This window comes from Ranitomeya imitator, chromosome 2 (assembly GCF_032444005.1).
Source record: "Ranitomeya imitator isolate aRanImi1 chromosome 2, aRanImi1.pri, whole genome shotgun sequence".
In the NCBI taxonomy this organism is placed as follows: Eukaryota; Metazoa; Chordata; class Amphibia; order Anura; family Dendrobatidae; genus Ranitomeya; species Ranitomeya imitator.
Window position 1 is genome coordinate 29,413,830 of NC_091283.1, and position 26,411 is coordinate 29,440,240.

The window sequence follows — 26,411 nt, forward strand, 5'->3', positions numbered from 1 at the left end:
ACTCCAATTTCATCCACACACCCCAGTAGACACACTATAGGATCTCTTGGCACCGCGCACCCATACGCACTTTCCATACGACTCAAAACCACCAACCAAAAAAGCAGCCAATCTCGGACACGTCCACATCATATGAAAAATATCATCATCTGCTGACCTACACCTCGGGCATTCAGAGTCATCCCGCAAGCCTGCCTTATATAACACTTTCGGAGATCTATAAACTCTGTGTATCACATAAAGCTGTGACAGCCTATACGATTCACTCAGCGACAGCCGTGGGACCCATTCTAGCACCGACTCCCAAGTCTCGTTCTCTATATTTCTGGGTTAGACAGTGCCAGTCCCCCATGTTCCTTTGGACGCTGAAGTGTCTCCAGTTTAATACATGGATGTTGTCTCCCCCATATCAAATTGCTAAACAGAGAGTTAATCTGCCTAAACTTCCCGCGCGGTATCCAAATTGGCGCATTATGAAGAATGTATAATATTTTTGGCATCAAAACCATTTTAATAAGATTAACCCTACCTACCACAGATAAATGCAGCTTAAGCCACGCATCTACTTTTGCTTTAAGTATACCCAAGACCGGGGTCAGATTTCTATGTATGTAATCCATAACAGGCAAAGACACCCATATCCCAAGATATTTAAATTGGCTCACCACCTTCAATCGCCCCTCCTCCATCGGCTCCCTCCCTGCTGCCCTCGGTGCTCACTGGCAAACGCAGCAGTTTTTTTATTTGCACCCATAGTTGCACCAAAGAAAACATCTGCTCGCCGCGCAAAAAACAAGTCCTCACACAGATTCATAGATGGAAAATGAAAACATTTCGGTTCTCGGACAATGGTGACAAGAACCTAAATATTATTTACAAAGCTCTAAATATATTTTAGCCACTAAAATATATAAAAAATGTAATCAATCTGACCCGGCAGCCATTTTGCTCCATCAGTTTAATCGCATAATATAAAGGAAACCACAAACCAATGGTGGAGTTGTGTTTTTTTTTTCTCACTATTTCAGTGTACTTGGAATTTTTTTCTATTTTTCTGTAAATTATAAGGTAAAGTGAACGGTGTAATTCCAAAGTGCAACTCGTCCTCCTAAAAACAAGTCTCCCCAAAAAATACAACTTCTTGGAAGAGGAAAAGAAAAAAACAAAAGCAGGAAAAAACAAAGCTGCCCGGTCAGTAAGGTGCAATCAGTAGATTCTCAATTGAATGTAAGGAGCCATGAGTCTGGAGCTCAGGATTGGGGAGAGACTTGTTGCTGCGCAACTGTAACAAAGCCTCAGCAGTGTCACTATCATACGCTATCATCAGTCTCACCTGGGAAAAGGCTCCCGATAGTTTTGGGATAATTGTGATCACCAGGAGGCAGAGCATAGTGAAGAGCGTCAGCTTAGCGGACAAGCTGAACATGAAGATGACCAGGAATATCGCCCTCATCAGGTACCACATCAGCAGGCTGAGGTCGTGGCTCAGCGCCTCGCTCATGGCTGTGATGTCACTCGTAAGGCGAGACGTGATGTCACCTGGAAAGGAAGCGCCATGTTTAGGAGACAGGACGCGATCAGCGAGGCCCCGTCAGACGTCGTCTGTGCGCACATCACCTGTGGACTCCGTGTCGAAGAATGTGATGTCCTGCGTCAGGATGGTGTGCAGCAGCCTCCCCTGGGTCTGGGTGTGCACCAGGCTCATGGTCACGTTGTACACACAGTCACAGAGGAACTCGGTCACAGCACTGCACGCAACAAAATCACCATTACTGATAGGAAAACAAGATGTACTGTACAGACAGTGTGCGCTGAGCAGAAATGGGCCCTGTGCACGATATGTACCGACTACGGGGAGAAGGGGGGATGATGCTGCAGTATCTCTGTGTCTGTGAGAAGGGAGATGGGGAGAAGGGGGGATGATGCTGCAGTATCTCAGTGTCTGTGAGAAGGGAGATGGGGAGAAGGGGGGATGATGCTGCAGTATCTCTGTGTCTGTGAGAAGGGAGATGGGGAGAAGGGGGGATGATGCTGCAGTATCTCTGTATCTGTGAGAAGGGGGATGATGCTGGGGGTGGGTTCAGAAAGTATTCAGACTCCATGAAATTTTTCACTCTTTGTTTCATTTCAGCCATTTGGTAAATTCAGAAAAGTTCATTTTTTTCTCATTAATGTTCACTCTGAAATCCATCTTGACTGAAAAAAAACCAGAAATGTAGACATTTTTGCAAATTTAATAAAAATGAAAAACTGAAATATCACATGGTCATAAGTCTTCAGACCCTTTGCTCAGACACTCATATGTAAGTCACATGCTGTCCAATTCCTTGAGATCCTCCTTGAGATGGTTCTACTCCTTCATTGGAGGCCAGCTGTGTGTAATTAAACTGATAGGACTTGATTTGGAAAGGCGCACACCTGTCTATATAAGACCTCACAGCTCACAGTGCATGTCAGACCAAATGAGAATCATGAGGTCAAAGGAACTGGTCAAGGAGCTCAGAGACAGAATTGTGGCAAGGCACAGATCTGGACAAGGTTACAAAAGAATTTCTGCAGTACTCAAGGTTCCTAAGAGCACAGTGGCCTCCATAATCCTTAAATGGAAGAAGTTTGGGACCACCAGAAGTTTTCCTAGACCTGGCCGTCCAGCCAAACTGAGCAATCATGGGAGAAGAGCCTTGGTGAGAGAGGTAAAGAAGAACCCCAAGATCACTGTGGCTGAGCTCCAGAGATGCAGTAGGAAGATGGGAGAAAGTTCCACAAAGTCAACTATCACTGCAGCCCTCCACCAGTCGGGCCTTTATGACAGAGTGGCCTGATGGAAGCCTCTCCTCAGTGCAAGACATATGAAAGCCGCATAGAGTTTGCTAAAAAACACATGAAGGACTCCCAGACTATGAGAAATAAGATTCTTTGGTCTGATGAGATGAAGACAGACCTTTTTGGTGATCATTCAAAGCGGTATTTGTGGAGAAAACCAGGCACTGCTCATCACCTGCCCAATACAATCCCAAAATGGAAACATGGTGGTGGCAGCATCATGCTATGGGGGTGTTTTTCAGCTGCAGGGACAGGATGACTGGATGTCATTGAAGGAAACATGAATGCGGCCAAGTACAGAGATATCCTGGATGAAGACGTCTTCCAGAGTGCTCTGGACCTCAGACTTGGCCGAAGGTTCACCTTCCAACAAGACAATGACCCTAAGCACACAGCTAAAATAACAAAGGAAAACATATAGAAAAAAACCAGCATATAGGGTTTGTAACATGAATACTAACTCAATTATAACATGTTAAATATAGGAGGACTAGAGTTATTAGTATTAAAAATATCATTTATTAAATACAAAAAATATAAAAAATACAAAAAACTTTTAAGTATCACATATAATAGATAAGCATGAAAATATAAAGGATAGTGTGATTCCTGTGCTGCAAAAACGCAAAGGGATCGTAATCCTGGACTGAGAGAGGTAGCAATAAACAATGTAACAATGCAATAAATGGCATGGGATTTCTTCCTTGTAAACTTTCAAATAATTCCAGCCGTGCATAACTACCTCATATATCATCAAGGGCAATTGCTGCCCAAAAACAAAGATTGCATGATAAAAGGTTAATTACCCATGCGTCTACGCATGCGCAAAAACATGGGATTCTATAGGCTCGTTGCCGGTCATGTGACAAGAACGGCCGGGTACTTAACGCTGACGTCTATTCAGTTGAGACCACGCCCCCTTGAGGAAGCGAGACCCATTCTCGCGAAACGCGCGTCGGGGAGAGAGGTCGTGTCCTGGACGGCATTACATATACTATGGGTAATTAACCTTTTATCATGCAATCTTTGTTTTTGGGCAGCAATTGCCCTTGATGATATATGAGGTAGTTATGCACGGCTGGAATTATTTGAAAGTTTACAAGGAAGGAAATTACCTTCGCTGCTAGTATATGTGCAGTACAAATCCCATGCCATTTATTGCATTGTTACATTGTTTATTGCTACCTCTCTCAGTCCAGGATTACGACCCCTTTGCGTTTTTGCACCACAGGGATCACACTATCCTTTATATTTTCATGCTTATCTATTATATGTGATACTTAAAAGTTTTTTGTATTTTTTATATTTTTTGCATTTAATAAATTATATTTTTAATACTAATAAAATAACAAAGGAGCGGCTTCAGAACAACTCTGTGACCATTCTTGACTGGTCCAGCCAGAGCCCTGACCTAAACCCAATGGAGCATCTCTGCAGAGACCTGAAAATGGCTGTCCACCAACGTTCATCATCCGACCTGACAGAACTGGAGAGGATCTGCAAGGAAGAATGGCCGAGGATCCCCAAATCCAGGGGTGAAAAACTTGTTGCATCATTACCAAGAAGACTCATGGCTGTACAAGCTCAAAAGGTGCTTCTACTCAATACTGAGCAAAGGGTCTGAATACTTATGACCATGTGAGATTTCAAAAATTTGCAAAAATTTCTACATTTTTGTTTTTTTTCAGTCAAGATGGAGTGCAGAGTGAACATTAATGAGAAAAAAATTTACTTTTTTGGAATTTACCAAATGGCTGCAAGTGAAAAATTTCAAGGGGTCTGAATACTTTCTATACCCACTGTATGTGACTGTGAGAAGGGGAGATGATGCTGCAGTATCTCAGTGTCTGTGAGATGGGGAGAAGGGGGGATGATGCTGCAGTATCTCTGTGTCTGTGAGATGGGGAGAAGGGGGGATGATGCTGCACAACCAACATCGGCGTCCTCACCTGCAGAGTGTGATCAGACTTATCGCCATGATGGAGTTCCAGAATATGGAGGGATCTTTCTTCTCTTGGATCCAGTCTGTCATCTTTCCTGTGTACGATGGCAGAACCATTTCACCTGGTTACACGGGACACAAGGAGCCACACGTTATAATCATGGGCCGATCATCCACACTAGTATTTAATATAGCAGAGGAGAATACCGGACTGTGCTAAGGGGATTGTCCAGTATCGCTGTTAGAAGGGATCCTTGACATTATGAAGATGTTGGACCTAAGTGGTCAGCTGGGTACAATGGGTATTGTGAACAGTAAGTGTTTCATTTCTCTGCAGTGCCCCTACAGGATAAATGAAGCATTACACAAATACAGTTCAAATGAATGGTTCATCTGTGTAACGCGGGTCCTCCGGATCAAGAGCTGCTCTATGTAACCACTCTGTGCTCCGAACGACGAGGGTCCTGAACAGAGGACCCCCTTATTTAGTCAGAATTCCCCAATAGGGTGTATGGAAATGGGATTTAGAGTGATGCTGTTAAGTCATTTTTACTTTACAATGAATACCATAAAAACCATTTTATCACACTGAATTTTTTTCCCGATTTTTTTACTACATTATGCGGTAAAATGAATGACTAAAACTACTGTACCGTACCGTACTAGTCCTGCAATAAACAAGCCCTCATATGGCCATGGGGACAGAAAAGTAAAAAAAAGTTTTGGCTCTTGGAACAAAAAACGTAAGCGCAAAAACGAAAATTGACAGCGTCCCTAAGAGACTGAGGGGCAGATACCAGAGAACAATACTCACTCCATGAAGACAGCACCAAAAACACGGACACCCACAGGAACCGCCACCCGTAGGGCCTCAGAAGGTCCAGTAATCTCCACACTGAGGCCGGTGACTCCGTCACGTCCTCCTCGTCTTCATCCTCCAGGAAGAGCTGGTGCCAAACGAGGGTGGACGTCACCGTCATGAGGTACGAGTAGAAGAACAGGTCTGCGTGGCCGGATCGGTGCAGGAGGTTTGTGCTGGTCCGTGGTAGCAGGACAGCAGTGATGGTCGCACAACATGGCACCAGCAGGGTGAGGACGGCAGAGGACAGCAGTAATGGAGCCCCCTGTAACCAGGGGGGCAGTTTTGATATTCGTCCCACCGCACGAACGCCAAGTGTCAAGATAACCAGTCGTACCAGGCCCAGTACCCATGTCTGGAGGAGGATGTTTGGGGGCAAAAGAAGGGTCAGCAGGTGCAAAGTGGCATAGTCCACCCCGAGGAGGCAGCACAATGAGCAGACGGGATGCATCGCCTGATAACGGAGAAAAAAAGCATGAATAAGACTGTCATTATGGCGGAATATAGATAATGAAGGCGTCATAGAGGGACAGAGGAAGCCATCTCCTTCCGACTCACCGCCTAGATGCAGTGGTCAGCACTTAGTGCAGTAGCTAAGGGGTTAAACTCCCCAAACCAGTGATGGTGGTAAAATACAGCCCACAGACAAACAAATTAAATGACGCCTGTGGTACAAGGCGATTATCGAGGTGATCAAGTGAGCACAGGTTCAAGTACTAATAAAAGATGTAAAAAAAATAGTTACACATTTTTTTTTAGAAACGGCAAAGAAAAATTAATGTTCATGTCACATAATGTAAAAAATAGAGCTGAGTGAAAAGATTTGCAGGAACCCGGTCCCATTGGTGGTCCTTGGCCACCGGAACTGAATCCTGTGGATCTTCTCCTACCTGCCGGCATGGCGCATTTTCTGGTTTGAGAGCTCGGGGTCATGTCATGACATCTCCTGGCCGACCAATCAGAGGAACTGTGGATGTCGGCAGGTAGGAGGCAGCTGCTCTCGTAGCCAAGGACCACCAACATGACTGCTGGGACCACTGTGACTGCTGGGACCACCAACAAGACCGACGGAACCACCAACGTGACTGCTGGGACCACCAACGTGACTGCTGGGAATACCAACAAGGCCAATTGGACCACCAACATGACTGCTGGGACCACCAACAAGGCCGCCGGGATCACCAACGTGACCGATTGGGCCTTTAACGTGACCGCTGGGACCAATGTGAACACCAACGCAATTGCTGAGACCATCAAGACCTCTGAGACCACCAATGTGACCGCTGGGACCACCAACGCGATTGCTGGGACCACCAACGTGATCGTTGGAACCACCAAGACCTCTGGGACCACCAATGTGACTGCTAAGACCGGGGTCCTACAAAGATTTTTTTGCTCAACGCTTATAAATGATGAAATGAATACATATGACTCAGGGGTGAACCTAGCCTCTCTGCTGCCTGAGGCGAACGGAAAAATGGCGCCGCCCCCCCCCCCACACACACACCCCCTGCTGGAGGGGGGGCGTTAAGGAGGGAGGGAGGAGGGGGGGCGAGCACTTGACCCCGGAGTTTTATAAAAAAAAAACCTAGCAGCGCAAATCCAGTTACTGTATATACTCGAGTATAAGCCGACACGAGTATAAGCCGACCCCCTAATTTTGCCGCAAAAAACTGGGAAAACTTAATGACTCGAGTATAAGCCTAGGGTGGAAAATGCAGCAGCTACCGGTAAATTTCAAAAGTAAAAATAGATACCAATAAAAGTAAAATTAATTGAGACATCAGTAGGTTAAGTGTTTTTGAATATCCATATTGAATCAGGAGCCCCATATAATGCTCCATAAAGTTTGATGGGCCCCATTAGATGCTCCATATTAAAATATCCCCCATATAATCCTGCATAAAGGGTAATAAGGGCCCCATAAGATGCTCCATAGAGATATTTGCCTTATATAGTGCTGCACAAGTGTTATGGCCCCATAAGATGCTCCGTACAGTCACTGCCCCATATAGTGCTGCACAAGTGTTATGGCCCCATAAGATGCTCCATACAGTCACTGCCCCTTATAATGCTGCACAAGTGTTATGGCCCCATAAGATGCTCCGCACAGCCACTGCCCCATATAGTGCTGCACAAGTGTTATGGCCCTATAAGATGCTCCATACAGTCACTGCTCCATATAGTGCTGCACAAACGTTATGGCCCCATAAGATGCTCCGTACAGCCACTTGCCCCTTATAGTGCTGCACAAGTGTTATGGCCCCATAAGATGCTCCATACAGTCACTGCCCCATATAGTGCTGCACAAGTGTTATGGCCCCATAAGATGCTCCGCACAGCCACTGCCCCATATAGTGCTGCACAAGTGTTATGGTCCCATAAGATGCTCCGCACAGCCTCTTGCCCCTTATAGTGCTGCACAAGTGTTATGGCCCCATAAGATGCTCCGTACAGCCACTGCCCCATATAATGCTGCACAAGTGTTATGGCCCCATAAGATGCTCGCTATAGTCATTTGCCCCATTTGCTTTTGCTGCGATAAAAAAAAAAAAAATCACATACTCACCTCTCTTCGCTCAGGACCCCCGGCACTGGCAATATTTACCTGCTCATCGTGCCGCGGCTCCGTCTTCAGCACTGACGTTCAGCAGAGGGCGAGCACTGACTACGTCACCACGCCCTCTGACCTGAGCGTCACTGCCAGAGGACGCTGAAGACGGAGCCGCACTGGGACGAGGAGAGTTAAATATCGCGCAGCGCTGCGCTCCCCCTCCCCGTATACTTACCTGCTCCTGGCGCTGCGTCCCTGCTTCTTCCACCGCTGCATCTTCTTCCTGTATTGAGCGGTCACAGTTACCGCTCATTACAGAAATGAATATGCGGCTCCACCTCCCATAGAGGTGGAGCCGCATATTCATTTCTGTAATGAGTGGTACCATGTGACCGCTCAGTGCAGGAAGAATCTGCAGCGCTGGAAGAAGCAGGGACGTGCAGGTACCGCGCCGGGAGTAGGTAAGTATAATTACACAGCCCCCGCTCCCCCTCCCCTGCCGACCCCCGGGTATGACTCGAGTATAAGCCGAAAGGGGGACTTTCAGCCCAAAAAAATGGGCTGAAAATCTCGGCTTATACTCGAGTATATACGCAGGGCCGGCGTTAGGGGCAGGCAGACTAGGCAGCTGCCTAGGGCCCCCTCTGCCCTAGGTAGGGCCGGTTTTAGGCAAAGTGGGGCCCTAGGCAAAACTTTAAAATGGGGCCCCAAATGCTAACAAATTGCACCATCACACAGAAATATTTCGGTTGTAGTTACATGCGCCGATTTCAGGCCACTAAATGAGTGTGATTAACAATATTGAAGTAATTCGCCGCTTGTTTCCCGGCCTCTTTACATTGGCTGAGGAATAATGATGGGCTCAGAATAATCAATAGATCAATCTGTCCTCATACAGCATCATCTTAGCAGCAGCATATCTACAGTTTTCACTGGGCGATGTGCTGATGAGAACAATGATTTTTGTTCAGGCATAACCAATCCAATCACTTGATGAATATCTTGCATTTTACAATCCCCCTAGTTCTCCATATAGTATAATACACTCCCATAGTCCTCCATATAGTATAATGTACTCCCCCTAGTCCTCCATATAGTATAATGTAGTTTCCCTAGTCCTCCATATAGTATAATGTACTTTCCCTAGTCCTCCATATAGTATAATACACTCCCCATAGTCCTCTATATAGTATAATAGACTCCCCATAGTCCTCCATAGAGTATAATACACTCCCCATAGTCCTCCATAGAGTATAATACACTCCCATAGTCCTCCAGAGTATAATGCAGTCCCCATATAGAATATAATACTGACGTATAGTATAACGCAACCCCCCATAGAATATAATGCAGCCCCCCCATAGAACATAATGCAGTCCCCAACAGAATATAATGCAGTCCTACAGTATTATGGCCACCATGTACTCACTCGCTCACTGATATATATCGTATTCATGGGTGTGGAGAGCAGTGAATATTCATTCCCTTTAGTAGCGGGCACATGTGATCGCCTAGCAGCAGGAAGCCTGCAGCTGCGGCTACTGTGACCGCTATTAAAGTGAAGTGAATATTCACTGCTCTCCACTCCTATAGTCCCTCCCATCTCTCGGCATCGGCTTCAGTGCATAGGGGTGGGAGCGACTATGGGCGTGGGGAGCAGTGACTATGAATTTCTCTTTAGCAGCGGGCACAGGCTTTAGCCGCAGCAGCCGGCTCCTGCCTCCTGTCACCCACTGCTCTTTCTTCACAGGCACCGGGCGAGCCCCTTTGACTCACGGGCCCCATAGCAGCTGCATGGTGTGCTGCTATTAACGACATGCCACTGGCTGGGGGCAGGGGCGGACACTAATAGCTTGTTGCCCCTGTTCAAGAAATGTGTCTGGGCCCCCCTTCCTGCCCGGGACACTGCTTATGATGATGGCAATCTGGCAATGGCACCCTGGAGCCTCGGGCTCTGAGAAACAAGTCAGATTGCCCTCATTACTACTGCCCTGCAAGCAGGGCATACATAGCAATCACAGGGCCCCCATAGCTAAAGTTCTATCTTGGGCCCCACACCTCTAAAAAATGTATATATTTATATTTTTTCACTGAGATGGATATATATATATACATATATATATATAGAGTGTGTGTGTGTTTGTAATAAATACGGTATATATGTTACACCTAGATACACATACATATACCTTATATGCAAACACACATACTGCAGTGTACATACATACAGATACACATATATATACCGTACATACATGCACCCCCTGTACATACATACACACCCATAAATATACCGTACATACATACACACAGATACACATACATATACTGTATATGCAAACACTCACATATACCGTACATACACACAGATACACATATATATACTGTCATACATACATGTACTATACATACACACATGTATGTACCGTACATACACATACATACCGTACACACATACCGTACATACATATACTGTACATACACACAGATACACATACTGTCATACACACATGCATATACCGTACATACACACACATACCGTACACACACATACCATACATACATATACTGTACATACACACAAATACACATACTGTCATACATACACGCATATACCGTACATACACATAGATACACATACATATACCGTACATGCATACAGGTACTATAAACCTATAAAAATTTGCACGAGTCAAACCTCAAGGTACAATACAATATCAAACTTTATTAACGTTAAAACATAACAAAGGACAATGATGATGGTGATAACTACCAATGAACAGACACCATAGACCTGAGGCACATTAATTATAACTCACTTCACTACCACATTATATAGATCTCCCGTACGTCAACAGTTCGTTACGCCCAATGGCATTGTGATCTTGTATCCCATACTTAGATATCACAAGTGTGGCATGAAAAGACATTCATAGTAGATCACACGTTACATTACCTCAGGTCTATGGTGTCTGTTCATTGGTAGGTATCACCATCATCATTGTCCTTTGTTATGTTTTAACGCTAATAAAGTTTGATATTGTATTGTACCTTGAGGTTTGACTCGTGCAAATTTTTATAGGTTTATAGTTCGTTTTTGTACGGGACCGGTAGGATTTTATTATCCTTTGATGGTCACAGGGTGTAATTTGTATTTTCCCTGTGTGGTGTTTGTCATTCTTTGGTAAATGCATACAGGTACACATACTAGTACTGTACATACATATACAGCTATATACACAAAGTATACACATACCGTACACACAGACATACACATGATATACTGTACATACATGCACATAAACATACATACCGTATATACATACAAATATATCGCACATACAGATACACACATATTATACACACAGACAAACACATATACTGTACATGCATACACAGATACACACAGATACACACATACTGGAGATACACAGATGCACACATACATATGATACATACACACATACTAATCTTGTATATCAGGTGATCAGAGGAGCCTTGGAGGAGGGCAGTTCAGCTGGAGGGGGCTGCAGACCCCACTGTGGGGGATGGGCACAGACTGATATCAGCCCCTTGTGCTGCTGTGCTGTCCCGTGCACTGAGCTCATTCTGACATTGCCACAACGGCTAATAATAAAGTATAATGGGGAACACCTCGCCCCCCCCCTCCCCCCCCAAAAAAAAAAATGGTATAAAGAGATAGGAAAGTCTGAAGGACCCAAAAAATGGTGTAAAGAAAAACTGCAAATACATAAATAAAGTGCATAAATGCGGCCTCCCCCGTATCACTGTACCTCAGCCCGATGCGATCCTCTCTGCCTCTGATCCGATGGGATCTGCTGCTGCTGCTGTGCGGACGATCAGAAATCCCCGGGGCTTCCCGGAATCGCTGCAGTGACAGGAGATCGAAAGTGAAAGTTACCGGTAATATAATACAGTGTTACACAGGACGGCTCATAACTAGCCGAGGAGGACCGACACCCGACACCGACACCCGAGCACCGACCCCCGCAGCGTCCCGGCTCAGTCACAACCGCAAAAGACGCAGCGGACGCAGTGAGTACAGTGTGCACTACTAGGGTTGAGCGAAACGGGTCGAACATTTTCAAAAGTCGCCGACTTTTGGCTAAGTCGGGGTTTCATGAAACCCGATCCGACCCCTGTGCGGGGTCGGCCATGCGGTACGCGACTTTCGCGCCAAAGTCGCGTTTCAATGACGCGAAAAGCGCCATTTCTCAGCCAATGAAGGTAAACGCAGAGTGTGGGCAGCGTGATGACATAGGTCCTGGTCCCCACCATCTTAGAGAAGGGCATTGCAGTGATTGGCTTGCTGTCTGCGACGTCACAGGGGTTATAAAGAGGCGTTCCCGCCGACCGCCATCTTACTGCTGCTGATCTGAGCTTAGGGAGAGGTTGCTGCCGCTTCGTCAGAAGCAGGGATAGCGTTAGGCAGGGTCCATTAACCACAAAACCGCTTGTGCTGCAGCGATTTGCACTGTCCAACACCACCTTCGGTGTGCAGGGACAGTGGAAGTTAATTTTTTTTTTTTTTTTCCTCAGCGCTGTAGCTCATTGGGCTGCCCTAGAAGGCTCCCTGATAGCTGCATTGCTGTGTGTACGCCGCTGTGCAAACCAACTGCTTTTTTCAAAGCACAAATCCTCTTGTTCCTTCCTTTCTGCACAGCTATCTTTTTTGTTTGTCCACACTTTTTATTTCATTTGTGCATCAGTCCACTCCTTATTGCTGCCTGCCATACCTGGCTGAGATTACTGCAGGCAGGGAGATAGTAATTGTAGGACAGTCCCTGTTTTTTTTTTTTTTTTTTTGGTGGGAGATTAAGATTGGCAATTTGGCATTTCTGCTAGAGTGCCATCCCTGTGTGTGCCATCTCTCTCACATAGTGGGCCATAGAAAGCCTTTTCATTTTTCTGTATTTTTTTTTTGTGGGGTGTATAAATTCTCCCTGATAAAAATACAGTGGGAGATTAATATTGGCCTTTGGGCTTGTGTGCCAGTCCTGAGTGTGCCATCTCTCTCTCAAAAAGTGGGCCATAGAAAGCCTATTTTATTTTTTTTGTTGTTTTATAAATTCTCCCTGAAAAAAAAGGGAGATTAATATTGGCCTCTGGGCTTGTGTGCCAGTTGTGAGCGTGCCATCTGTGCCAGTCCTGAGCGTGCCATCTCTCTCACAAATAGTGGGCCATAGAAAGCCTATTTAATTTTTTTTTGGGTTTTCTAAATTCTCCCTGAAAAAAAGGGAGATTGATATTGGCCTCTGGGCTTGTGTGCCAGTCCTGAGCGTGCCATCTGTGCCAGCCCTGAGCGTGCCATCTCTCTCACAAATAGTGGGCCATAGAAAGCCAATTTTTTTTTTTTTTTGGTTTTAGAAATTCTCCCTGAAAAAAAGGGAGATTAATATTGGCCTCTGGGCTTGTGTGCCAGTTGTGAGCGTGCCATCTGTGCCAGTCCTGAGCGTGCCATCTCTCTCACAAATAGTGGGCCATAGAAAGCCTATTTAATTTTTTTTGGGGTTTCATAAATTCTCCCAGAAAAAAAGGGAAATTAATATTGGCCTCTGGGCTTCTGTGCCAGTCCTGAGCGTGCCATCTGTGCCAGTCCTGAGCGTGCCATCTCTCTCTCTCAGTCAGTGGGCCATAGAAAGCCTATTTTTGGTTTTATTTGTTTTCTAAATTCTCCCTGAAAAAATCATTTTATTTTATTTGGTTTCTAAATTCTTCCTGATAAAATCATATTTTTTTTATTATTTTTTTTTCTAAAGTCTCCCTGAAAAAAAAAAAAAAAAAAAAAAACAAACAAAAAAAACAGTGGGAGATTAATATTGGCCTTTCTGCTTGTGTGCCAGTCTTGACTCCTGGGTGTGCCATCTCTCTCTCTCTCTCCAATTGTGGTCCATAGAAAGCCTATATTTTTTTCCCCTTGATTTGGGTTCCAAAATCTACCAGAGAAAATAACTACATCAATCATTGGTAGAAAAATATTGGCCTCTGGGCTTGTGTGCCACTCCTGACTCCTGTGTGCGTCATCTCTCACTCAGTGGGCCATAGAAAGCCTATTTTTGGTTTTATTTGTTTTCTAAATTCTCCCTGAAAAAATCATTTTATTTTATTTGGTTTCTAAATTCTTCCTGATTAAATCATATTTTTTTTATTATTTTTTTTTTCTAAAGTCTCCCTTTAAAAAAAAAAAAAAAAAAAAAAAACAGTGGGAGATTAATATTGGCCTTTCTGCTTGTGTGCCAGTCTTGACTCCTGGGTGTGCCATCTCTCTCTCTCTCTCCAATTGTGGTCCATAGAAAGCCTATATTTTTTTCCCCTTGATTTGGGTTCCAAAATCTACCAGAGAAAATAACTACATCAATCATTGGTAGAAAAATATTGGCCTCTGGGCTTGTGTGCCACTCCTGACTCCTGTGTGCGTCATCTCTCACTCAGTGGGCCATAGAAAGCCTATTTTTGGTTTTATTTGTTTTCTAAATTTTCCCTGAAAAAATCATTTTATTTTATTTGGTTTCTAAATTCTTCCTGATTAAATCATATTTTTTTTATTATTTTTTTTTCTAAAGTCTCCCTGAAAAAAAAAAAAAAAAAAAAAAACAAACAAAAAAAACAGTGGGAGATTAATATTGGCCTTTCTGCTTGTGTGCCAGTCTTGACTCCTGGGTGTGCCATCTCTCTCTCTCTCTCCAATTGTGGTCCATAGAAAGCCTATATTTTTTTCCCCTTGATTTGGGTTCCAAAATCTACCAGAGAAAATAACTACATCAATCATTGGTAGAAAAATATTGGCCTCTGGGCTTGTGTGCCACTCCTGACTCCTGTGTGCGTCATCTCTCACTCAGTGGGCCATAGAAAGCCTATTTTTGGTTTTATTTGTTTTCTAAATTTTCCCTGAAAAAATCATTTTATTTTATTTGGTTTCTAAATTCTTCCTGATTAAATCATATTTTTTTTATTATTTTTTTTTCTAAAGTCTCCCTTTAAAAAAAAAAAAAAAAAAAAAACACAAAAAAAACAGTGGGAGATTAATATTGGCCTTTCTGCTTGTGTGCCAGTCTTGACTCCTGGGTGTGCCATCTCTCTCTCTCTCTCCAATTGTGGTCCATAGAAAGCCTATATTTTTTTCCCCTTGATTTGGGTTCCAAAATCTACCAGAGAAAATAACTACATCAATCATTGGTAGAAAAATATTGGCCTCTGGGCTTGTGTGCCACTCCTGACTCCTGTGTGCGTCATCTCTCACTCAGTGGGCCATAGAAAGCCTATTTTTGGTTTTATTTGTTTTCTAAATTCTCCCTGAAAAAATCATTTTATTTTATTTGGTTTCTAAATTCTTCCTGATAAAATCATATTTTTTTTAATTTTTTTTTTTTCTAAAGTCTCCCTGAAAAAAAAAAAAAAAACAAACAAAAAAAAAACCGTGGGAGATTAATATTGGCCTTTATGCTTGTGTGCCAGTCTTGACTCCTGGGTGTGCCATCTCTCTCTCTCTCTCTCTCTCTCTCTCTGTCTCTCTCTCCAATTGTGGTCCATAGAAAGCCTATTTTTTTTTTTCTTGATTTGTGTTCCAAAATCTACCAGAGAAAATAACTACATCAATCATTGGTAGAAAAATATTGGCCTCTGGGCTTCTGTGCCACTCCTGATTCCTGTGTGCGTCATCTCTCACTCAGTGGGCCATAGAAAGCCTATAGTTTGTTACATTTGTTTTCTAAATTCTCCCTGCAAAAATCTTTTTTTTTTTTTTTGGTTTCTAAAGTCTTCCTGAAAAAAAAATAAATAAAAAAAATAAATAGTGGGACATTAATATTAACATTTGTGCTTCAGTGACAGTCCTGCGTGTGTGGCATCTCTCTCATTTGCAGCCACCAAAAACAGAGTGTGTAACATTGGTCCTGATTTTCGCTGTGGTCTCACCAACCTGTAAAGGGGTAGCTAAATCATACTGAAGTTATAGCTCACCGTGTAAGTTGTGTGACTGCAACAAATACCGTTAGTTTGGTTACGTTTTTAAAACAATGAGGAAGTCTAGTGGAAGAGGTCGTGGCCGGGGGCGTTCATTGTCAGCTGGTAATGAGGGTAGTGGTAGTGGTGGAGCATCAGGTGGTCGTGGGAAAAAAAATATTGCACCTAAGTCTGGAGCTGTGGAGCCAGGTTCGTCGTCTGGCTACACAAGGCCTCGAACGCTCCCTTTTCTGGGATTAGGAAAACCGCTTTTAAAGCCGGAGCAGCAAGAGCAAGTTTTGGCTTATCTTGCTGACTCAGCCTCTAGCTCTTTTGCATCCTCTCGTGAAACTGGTAAATGTAAAAGCAGCGCGTCGTTAGTGGATGTTCACGGTCAGGGACAAGTCACTTCCTTGTCCTCTTCAGCAAAAACAACTACAGAGAAAAATGCAGCAGGCGACACAACGGGTTACTCCATGGAGCTCTTTACACATACCGTCCCTGGATTAGAAAGTGAAACAGTTAACAGGCCATGCCCATTACAAGTAGATTCTGACATGGAGTGCACTGATGCACAGCCACAGCCAGACTACTATGCTTGTCCTTTGACTAAGACCACAACCTTGCCCTCGCAGGGTAATGATCAAGAATCAGACCCTGATGAGACTATGTTGCCCCATCACGAACGCTATACCACCGAACGACACGGTGACACAGACGAAGTTGCGCAGGAGCTACAAGAAGAGTTATTAGATGACCCAGTTCTTGACCCAGATTGGCAGCCATTGGGGGAACAGGGTGCAGGCGGCAGCAGTTCTGAAGCAGAGGAGGAGGAGGGGCCGCAGCAGGCATCAACATCGCCACTGGTTCCATCTGCCGGGCCCGTATCTTGCCCAAAACGCGTGGCAAAGCCAAAACCTGTTGGAGGACAGCGTGGCCATCCGGTTAAAGCTCAGTCTGCAATGCCTGAAAAGGTATCCGATGCTAGAAAGAGTGCAGTCTGGCATTTTTTTAAACAACATCCAATTGATCAGCGCAAAGTCATCTGTCAAAAATGTTCTACTTCCTTAAGCAGAGGTCAGAATCTGAAAAGTCTCAATACAAGTTGCATGCATAGACATTTAACCACCATGCATTTGCAAGCTTGGACTAACTACCAAACGTCCCTTAAGGTTGTTGCACCCTCGGCCAATGAAGCTAGTCATCAACGCAACATCCCTTCCGGCAGTGTAGGGCCACCATTTAGCGCACCACCTGCTGTATCTGTGCAGGTTTCTTTGCCAGGCCAAAGCAGTCAGGGTCAGGGAATCACCAGTTTCGTAGTAGGAAACACTGCATGTAGGGCACCGGCGGCAACAATACCATCTCCCACCGTCTCTCAGTCTGCCATGTCCACCGGCACCCCCCCTAGTTCCACGATCTCCAGCTCTCCAGTCCAGCTCACCCTACATGAGACTATGGTTAGAAAAAGGAAGTACTTAGCCTCGCATCCGCGTACACAGGGTTTGAACGCCCACATAGCTAGACTAATCTCGTTAGAGATGATGCCCTACCGGTTAGTTGAAAGCGAAGCTTTCAAAGACCTGATGGACTACGCTGTACCACGCTACGAGCTACCCAGTCGACACTTTTTTTCCAGAAAAGCCATCCCAGCCCTCCACCAGCATGTTAAAGAGCGCATCGTCCATGCACTCAGGCAATCTGTGAGCACAAACGTGCACCTGACAACAGATGCATGGACCAGTAGGCATGGCCAGGGACGTTACGTGTCCATCACGGCACACTGGGTAAATGTTGTGGATTCAGGGTCCACAGGGGACAGCAAGTTTGGGACAGTTCTGCCTAGCCCACGGTCTAGGAAACAGTTGGCTGTAGCCGTTCGCACCCCCTCCTCCTCCTCCTCCTCCTCGTCCTCCTGCAGAAGCAAGAGCTCGTCCACAGACCGCAGTCGCACAACCACTCCATCCGCACCTGCCACTGTTGCACACCAGGTCTCCCATTATGGGGCAGCTACTGGCAAACGTCAGCAGGCTGTATTGGCTATGAAGTGTTTGGGCGACAACAGACACACCGCGGAAGTTCTGTCCGAGTTCTTGCAGCAAGAAACGCAGTCGTGGCTGGGCACTGTAGATCTTGAGGCAGGCAAGGTAGTGAGTGATAACGGAAGGAATTTCATGGCTGCCATCTCCCTTTCCCAACTGAAACACATTCCTTGCCTGGCTCACACCTTAAACCTGGTGGTGCAGTGCTTCCTGAAAAGTTATCCGGGGTTATCCGACCTGCTCCTCAAAGTGCGTGGACTTTGCGCACATATCCGCCGTTCGCCTGTACACTCCAGCCGTATGCAGACCTATCAGCGTTCTTTGAACCTTCCCCAGCATCGCCTAATCATAGACGTTGCAACAAGGTGGAACTCAACACTGCACATGCTTCAGAGACTGTGCGAACAGAGGCGGGCTGTTATGTTTTTGTGGGAGGATACACATACACGGCAGGCAGTAGGATGGCAGACATGGAGTTGTCAGGTGTGCAGTGGTCGAAGATTCAAGACATGTGTCAAGTCCTTCAGTGTTTTGAGGAATGCACACGGCTGGTTAGTGCAGACAACGCCATAATAAGCATGAGCATCCCCCTAATGCGTCTGCTGATGCAAAGTTTGACGCACATAAAGGATCAGGCGTCTGCACCAGAGGAAGAGGAAAGCCTTGATGACAGTCAGCGATTGTCTGGTCAGGGCAGTGTACATGACGAGGTACCGGGCGAAGAGGAGGTGGAGGATGAGGAGGATGATGGGGATGAGTATATTTTTAATGAGGAAGCTTTCACGGGGGCACTGGAAATTGGTGGCGTGGCAAGGCCGGGTTCTGGTTTTTTGAGGGACACAAGTGACGTAGATTTGCCTGCAACTGCCCCTCAACCAAGCACAACCGCAGATTTGACAACTGGAACTTTGGCCCACATGGCGGATTATGCCTTGCGTATCCTCAAAAGGGACACACGCATTACAAAAATGATGAACGATGACGATTACTGGTTGGCCTGCCTCCTTGATCCTCGCTATAAAGGCAAATTGCAAAATATTATGCCACATGAGAACTTGGAACTAATATTAGCAACAAAACAATCAACTCTTGTTGACCGTTTGCTTCTGGCATTCCCTGCACACAGCGCCCGTGATCGTTCTCACACGAGCTCCAGGGGCCAGCAGACCAGAGGTGTTAGAGGGGCAGAAATCAGAAGTGGCGTTGGCCAGAGGGGTTTTCTGACCAGGTTGTGGAGTGATTTTGCTATGACCGCAGACAGGACAGGTACTGCAGCATCAATTCAAAGTGACAGGAGACAACATTTGTCCAGTATGGTTACAAACTATTTTTCATCCCTTATCGACGTTCTCCCTCAACCGTCATTCCCATTTGATTACTGGGCATCCAAATTAGACACCTGGCCAGAATTGGCAGAATATGCATTGCAGGAGCTTGCTTGCCCGGCAGCTAGTGTCCTATCAGAAAGAGTATTCAGTGCTGCAGGTTCAATACTAACAGAAAAAAGGACTCGTCTGGCTACCCAAAATGTAGATGATCTAACCTTCATTAAAATGAACCACAACTGGATTTCAAAATCTTTTGCCCCACCCTGCCCGGCTGACACCTAGCTTTCCTATGAAAAGGTCTTGCCTGTGGACTTTTCTGAATGACTTTTCCAATCTCGTAATTTTCTGCACCTGATTGTCCAGCATACGACATGTTTCCACCTCAGTAAATGGCCAAACTCCCCACACGGGGCCGTGGTATCGCCACTTTGCGCTTGGACCCTTGAGAGTGCTGTTTGTCTGAAGAGGTGGGTGTGGCCGCTTTTGGTCGACGGCACTGCCACTGGGTCCCTCATAGTACAATAAAGTGTCTCTGGCGGTGGTGGTGCGCACCCAACGTCAGACACACCGTTGTAATATGAGGGGCCCTGTGCCTGTACCGCCGGCCACAAGACAGTTCCCCTCCCAGCTCAAATAGTGCTCTACCACTAGCAAAATTATCTCTCACAGCTTCACAAATGTGTAGTCTATGCGCTGACATCCTTCAATGCCTGGCACTGACAATACCATTGTTTAGACATTTTTCTTATGTTAGGCCTTCGAAGCCTGTCTGCGGTCCGCTCTTTCTACAACTACTACACTGACCAGGCCACTGCTGGCCGTGTTACCCTGGAACCAATTTAAAAGTGCCTACAGCCAGCCCAATTTTGTTATGTTAGGCCTTCGAAGCCTGTCTGCCGTCACTCCTTTCAACTACTACTACACTGACCAGACCACTGCTGCCCGTGTACCCCTGGAACCAATTGAAAAGTGCCTACAGCCAGCCCAATTTTGTAATGTTAGGCCTTCGAAGCCTGTCTGCCGTCACTCCTTCCACTAGACTTCCACTGACCAGACCACTGCTGCCCGTGTAACCCTGGAACCAATTTAAAAGTGCCTACAGCCAGCCCAATTTTGTTATGTTAGGCCTTCGAAGCCTGTCTGCGGTCACTCCTTTCAACTACTACTACACTGACCAGACCACTGCTGCCCGTGTACCCCTGGAACCAATTGAAAAGTGCCTACAGCCAGCCCAATTTTGTTATGTTAGGCCTTCGAAGCCTGTCTGCCGTCACTCCTTCCACTAGACTTCCACTGACCAGACCACTGCTGCCCGTGTAACCCTGGAACCAATTGAAAAGTGCCTACAGCCAGCCCAATTTTGTTATGTTAGGCCTTCGAAGCCTGTCTGCGGTCACTCCTTTCAACTACTACTACACTGACCAGACCACTGCTGCCCGTGTACCCCTGGAACCAATTGAAAAGTGCCTACAGCCAGCCCAATTTTGTTATGTTAGGCCTTCGAAGCCTGTCTGCGGTCACTCCTTTCAACTACTACTACACTGACCAGACCACTGCTGCCCCTGTACCCCTGGAACCAATTTAAAAGTGCCTACAGCCAGCCCAATTTTGTTATGTTAGGCCTTCGAAGCCTGTCTGCCGTCACTCCTTTCAACTACTACTACACTGACCAGACCACTGCTGCCCGTGTACCCCTGGAACCAATTGAAAAGTGCCTACAGCCAGCCCAATTTTGTTATGTTAGGCCTTCGAAGCCTGTCTGCGGTCACTCCTTTCAACTACTACTACACTGACCAGACCACTGCTGCCCGTGTAACCCTGGAACCAATTGAAAAGTGCCTACAGCCAGCCCAATTTTGTTATGTTAGGCCTTCGAAGCCTGTCTGCGGTCACTCCTTTCAACTACTACTACACTGACCAGACCACTGCTGCCCGTGTACCCCTGGAACCAATTGAAAAGTGCCTACAGCCAGCCCAATTTTGTTATGTTAGGCCTTCGAAGCCTGTCTGCCATCACTCCTTCCACTAGACTTCCACTGACCAGACCACTGCTGCCCGTGTAACCCTGGAACCAATTGAAAAGTGCCTACAGCCAGCCCAATTTTGTTATGTTAGGCCTTCGAAGCCTGTCTGCGGTCACTCCTTTCAACTACTACTACACTGACCAGACCACTGCTGCCCGTGTACCCCTGGAACCAATTGAAAAGTGCCTACAGCCAGCCCAATTTTGTTATGTTAGGCCTTCGAAGCCTGTCTGCCGTCACTCCTTCCACTAGACTTCCACTGACCAGACCACTGCTGCCCGTGTAACCCTGGAACCAATTGAAAAGTGCCTACAGCCAGCCCAATTTTGTTATGTTAGGCCTTCGAAGCCTGTCTGCGGTCACTCCTTTCAACTACTACTACACTGACCAGACCACTGCTGCCCGTGTACCCCTGGAACCAAATGAAAAGTGCCTACAGCCAGCCCAATTTTGTTATGTTAGGCCTTCGAAGCCTGTCTGCCGTCACTCCTTCCACTAGACTTCCACTGACCAGACCACTGCTGCCCGTGTTCCCCTGGAACCAATTTTAACTTGCCTACAGCAAGCCCAATGTTATTATGTTAGGCCTTCGAAGCCTGTCTGCCGTCACTCCTTCCACTAGACTTCCACTGACCATACACTGCTGCCCATGTACCCCTGGAACGAATTTTTACTTGCCTACAGCCAGCCCAATGTTATTATGGTAGGCCTTCGAAGCCTGTCTGCGTCCCGTTCTTTCAACTACAACTACACTGACCAGGCCACTGATGGCCGTGTTCCCCTGGAACCAATTTTAACTTGCCTACAGCCAGCACAATGTTAGGCCTTTGATGCCTGTCTGCCGTCACTCATTCCACTAGGCCTCCACTGACCTGTCTACTGCTGCCCGTGTACCCCTTGAACCAACATCTTAAAATAAAAAAATAATTATTTTGATTATAAAAAAGAAGATACTGGTGAGATCTCAAATGCAGACATTTTAACATTAAAAACAAACACACAACAAAAATCTGGAACTGTACTAAAAAGGTACACCAGCTACAATTACTTTCTCCTGCAAGAAGTTAACTGAAAGGTTCTTTTAATTGAAAACACAGATATGGCATCCACCGACTGTTGTCCTGTCGCGTCTTCTTTATATTATTGCCAAGAAGATGTTAAACAATGAAATTAATAAAATCATTAATTACCAAAATAATCGAGTAAGTCAAAAGCACATTGCAAATAAACATTCATTACAAATAAAGAAGCAGGGCGCGTCCGAGGGTGAGTATATACCTACTAAGAATATAATCACCCTCGGACGCGCAATGCTTATTTCCAACAGCCTTCCTTCCTAAGAATCAGCCCTTCCGTGGTGTAGAGAGAGGTTGTGTTACACTCCAAGGTGTTCCCCAGGTTGCCTTTCCTGAGCTTCGATCTTCATGCTCTCGTTTAGTAGGTGTCGGAAAGTAGGCTGCATTAGGCCTACAAATTGGGTATGGGGTGGAGAGAGATGGTGTGTTACACTCCAAGGTGTTCCCCAGGTTTCCTTGCCATTGCTTCGGTCTTCCGACTCTCGTTTAGTAGTTGTAGAAAAGTACACTGCATTAGGCCTAAAAAATGGGTATGGGGTGGAGAGAGATGGTGTGTTACACTCCAAGGTGTTCCCCAGGTTGCCTTTCCTGAGCTTCGATCTTCATGCTCTCGTTTAGTAGGTGTCGGAAAGTAGGCTGCATTAGGCCTACAAATTGGGTATGGGGTGGAGAGAGATGGTGTGTTACACTCCAAGGTGTTCCCCAGGTTTCCTTGCCATTGCTTCGGTCTTCCGACTCTCCTTTAGTAGTTGTAGAAAAGTACACTGCATTAGGCCTACAAAATGGGTATGGGGTGGAGAGAGATGGTGTGTTACACTCCAAGGTGTTCCCCAGGTTGCCTTTCCTGAGCTTCTATCTTCAGGCTCTCATTAAATTGTGGTTAAATGGAACAACTGCATTTGGCGTACTAGTTGGTTTGGGGCCTACTATCGGTGTCTGCCACTCCTTGCTGTTCTCCTGGTTTCCTGTCCTGAAATTCCATTTTCAGGCTCTCGTTAAGTAGTTGTTAATGTTAGACTGCATTTGGCCTACTAGTTGGGTTGGGGCCTACTATCGGTGTCTGCCACTCCTTGCTGTTCTCCTCCACTGAACAAAGCTGTGCCGCCTGTTTACTACGGTTGCCAATTTTGAACTGCATTTCGACTACTTACTGATTTGGCCCTACTCTCTGTGTCAGCCTCTCATTCCAGTTGTCCTCCACTGCAATGCCCCCTGGTTATTCCTGTGTTACCAATTTTGAACTGCATTTAGCCCACTTTCTTCTTTGGGCCTATATCTGTGTTTCCACTTCATCGTGCCCATTGCCCAGCCAGTGATAGATGAGTCTGCTGGTACATTGACCCATAACGCAACATTCCCCGTGCACGCTACACAACAACATTGTGACCCTGCTGAAAGTCAGGTTGCTCTTCCCGCATACCATACCACCTTACACGGGGACAAAGAGGAAGGTGCAGATGAAAGTGCAGGTTCCTTCATCAGGTGGGGGGAGGAATACTAGTTGGCGACGTCACTGGCACAGGGCCTCTCATAGTACGCAAAAGTGTTGCTGCCGGTGGGAGGCGCCCCCGCCGTGCAAACACACCGCTGTACTTTGAGGGGCCCTGTGCCAGTGCCAATGCCAACGAGTGGGCCCCCCCTGCTTGCTCAGGTTCACAGCACTTGCAAAGTTGAAATACTTACCTCTCCCTGCTCCACTGCCGTGACGTGGTCCAGATTTCCTGGGCCCACTAATTACTTGAACCAGCCCTACCCCCCACAACTTTAGCCAAATGACCCCCAATTTCAAATGCCTTCCAATTATTATAAGGTTAATTACGCTTGACAAGCTTCATTAAGAAGAATGGATGGTTTTGACATTAAAATGGGCACTCTAGGTGTTTTCCTGGCCCCCACTCACTGCCGACTATGCTGCCCCATTGACTTGCATTGGGTTTCGTGTTTCGGTCGATCCCGACTTTACGTCATAATCGGCCGATTTCACTCGACCCGACTTTGGAGATAGTCGGGTTTCGCAAAACCCGGCTCGACTCTAAAAAGGTCAAGGTCGCTCAACTCTATGCACTACAACTCCCAGCAGGGTGTCATCCACTCATCACCTATCTATGTCACGATCAGTCCCGATATGATCGATGGGAAATAATCACGAGAGTTCAGCTCCTTAACCCCTTAGTGCCGGAAGGGATTTTCCACCTGACGATCAAATCTTGCGTAGAATTTATTTTTAGTATATTTATCAATCTACTTTTTTTTCTCCCATTACTGTTTGCAAAGAGAAATAGAAAAAGAAGGCGAATTAAAAGACATATATATATATATATAATTATATATAGACATAGATAATTATATAGATATATAGATAATTAGATATATATATAATTATATATAGACATATATATATATATATATATATATATATATATATATATATTATTATTATTATTAATAAATATATAACGGGTTGGAATAATCCAAAAAGTAATAGAAACAAAATGCAACTAAATAAAAAATAAAGCAAAAACAGCGATACACTGGAACGTTAGAAAATATACAAAAATAAACCTAGACCATGGTACTTATAAAAAACAACAATTTTATTAGAATATGATACCAACATATATCAGAATAAATAAAGGGATACTGGACCATACAAAAAGAGGGACAAAACTACCATAGGCTAAACCCTAAATCTGGGCCGACATCACATGTAAATACATGGTGTACATTTTAAAGGTACATATCATAAAACATAACTATGAAAATATATAGTACATGTAATGGAATAAACATTATATACCCTATGCCCCAGGGGGCAGAGGGACGCCGAGGACTTCACCCATGTGGCCGACTCCAAGGTAGATTTGTTATTCTTACCCTATACCAGCTTGCTCCAAATGTTTGTTCCAGGGCTGAAAAAGCATATATCTGAGGATTAGTGCTATCTACCTCCTGAGTGCTGAGAAATGCATGTTATTAGGGAGGATTAGAATTTGCTCACCTCTGTATACTCCGCTGGGACATAGGGTATATAATGTTTATTCCATTACATGTACTATATATTTTCATAGTTATGTTTTATGATATGTACCTTTAAAATGTACACCATGCATTTACATGTGATGTCGGCCCAGATTTAGGGTTTAGCCTATGGTAGTTTTGTCCCTCTTTTTGTATGGTCCAGTATCCCTTTATTTATTCTGATGTATGTTGGTATCATATTCTAATAAAATTGTTGTTTTTTATAAGTACCATGGTCTAGGTCATCTTTATTTTTGGTATGATCAGACCTTACGTTATATTATGTTAAGTATGGTACATAATTTCCCAGAGGGGAAATGTGTTTATGATTGAGCAATCTCCTGTGAATAAAAAATAAACATATCTATATTATTTAAAATTTTTGCATATACTGTATATAAAGAAATAATAAGTTTATTTATATAGCGCCAGCATATTCCACAGCACTATATTTATTCATAAAGATAGATATATCTGTATATATGTAAACATTTATGAAACAAATAATAAGTAATATATAAATCTATTTATTTTTGTATATTTCTAATGTTCCAGCGTATTTTGCTGTATAATAGTCACACAGCCCCAGGTCCGTCCTCCAGAGACGCGACCGCTCTCTTTAACCCCTTCCCTTGTGTCCTCCACGCACCGTCAGTCCTCCGCTTTATAATCTGCCATCAGGAGATCAGACGCCATGTTCACTATTACCAGATTTCATTTTTTTGCGTTTCCATTTTTTCCTCCCCTCCTTCCTAGAGCCATAACTTTTCTTTCTTATTTTCA

At 45.0% G+C, this 26,411-nt stretch overlaps 2 protein-coding genes across 2 annotated transcripts in view; one reads left to right on the forward strand and one right to left on the reverse strand.

The window, feature by feature from the left end:
* The window catches only part of LOC138661544 (antigen peptide transporter 1-like), a 43,419-nt gene extending 31,272 nt beyond the window's left edge, over positions 1-12,147 (reverse strand). The window contains exons 1-5 of the mRNA XM_069746342.1: positions 11,973-12,147; positions 5,580-6,078; positions 4,773-4,887; positions 1,618-1,748; positions 1,334-1,539 (exon numbers count right to left, since the gene is read on the reverse strand). Of these exons, the coding sequence (XP_069602443.1) occupies positions 1,334-1,539; positions 1,618-1,748; positions 4,773-4,887; positions 5,580-6,075 (948 nt within the window). The 5' untranslated portion in view covers positions 6,076-6,078; positions 11,973-12,147. The remainder of the gene's footprint in view (positions 1-1,333; positions 1,540-1,617; positions 1,749-4,772; positions 4,888-5,579; positions 6,079-11,972) is intronic.
* Positions 12,148-12,152: 5 nt separating this feature from the next.
* Positions 12,153-26,411, forward strand: part of LOC138661547 (antigen peptide transporter 2-like) — a 33,441-nt gene continuing 19,182 nt past the window's right edge. Inside the window, exon 1 of the mRNA XM_069746346.1 lies at positions 12,153-12,234. The gene's annotated coding sequence lies outside the window, so the exon portion shown is untranslated. The remainder of the gene's footprint in view (positions 12,235-26,411) is intronic.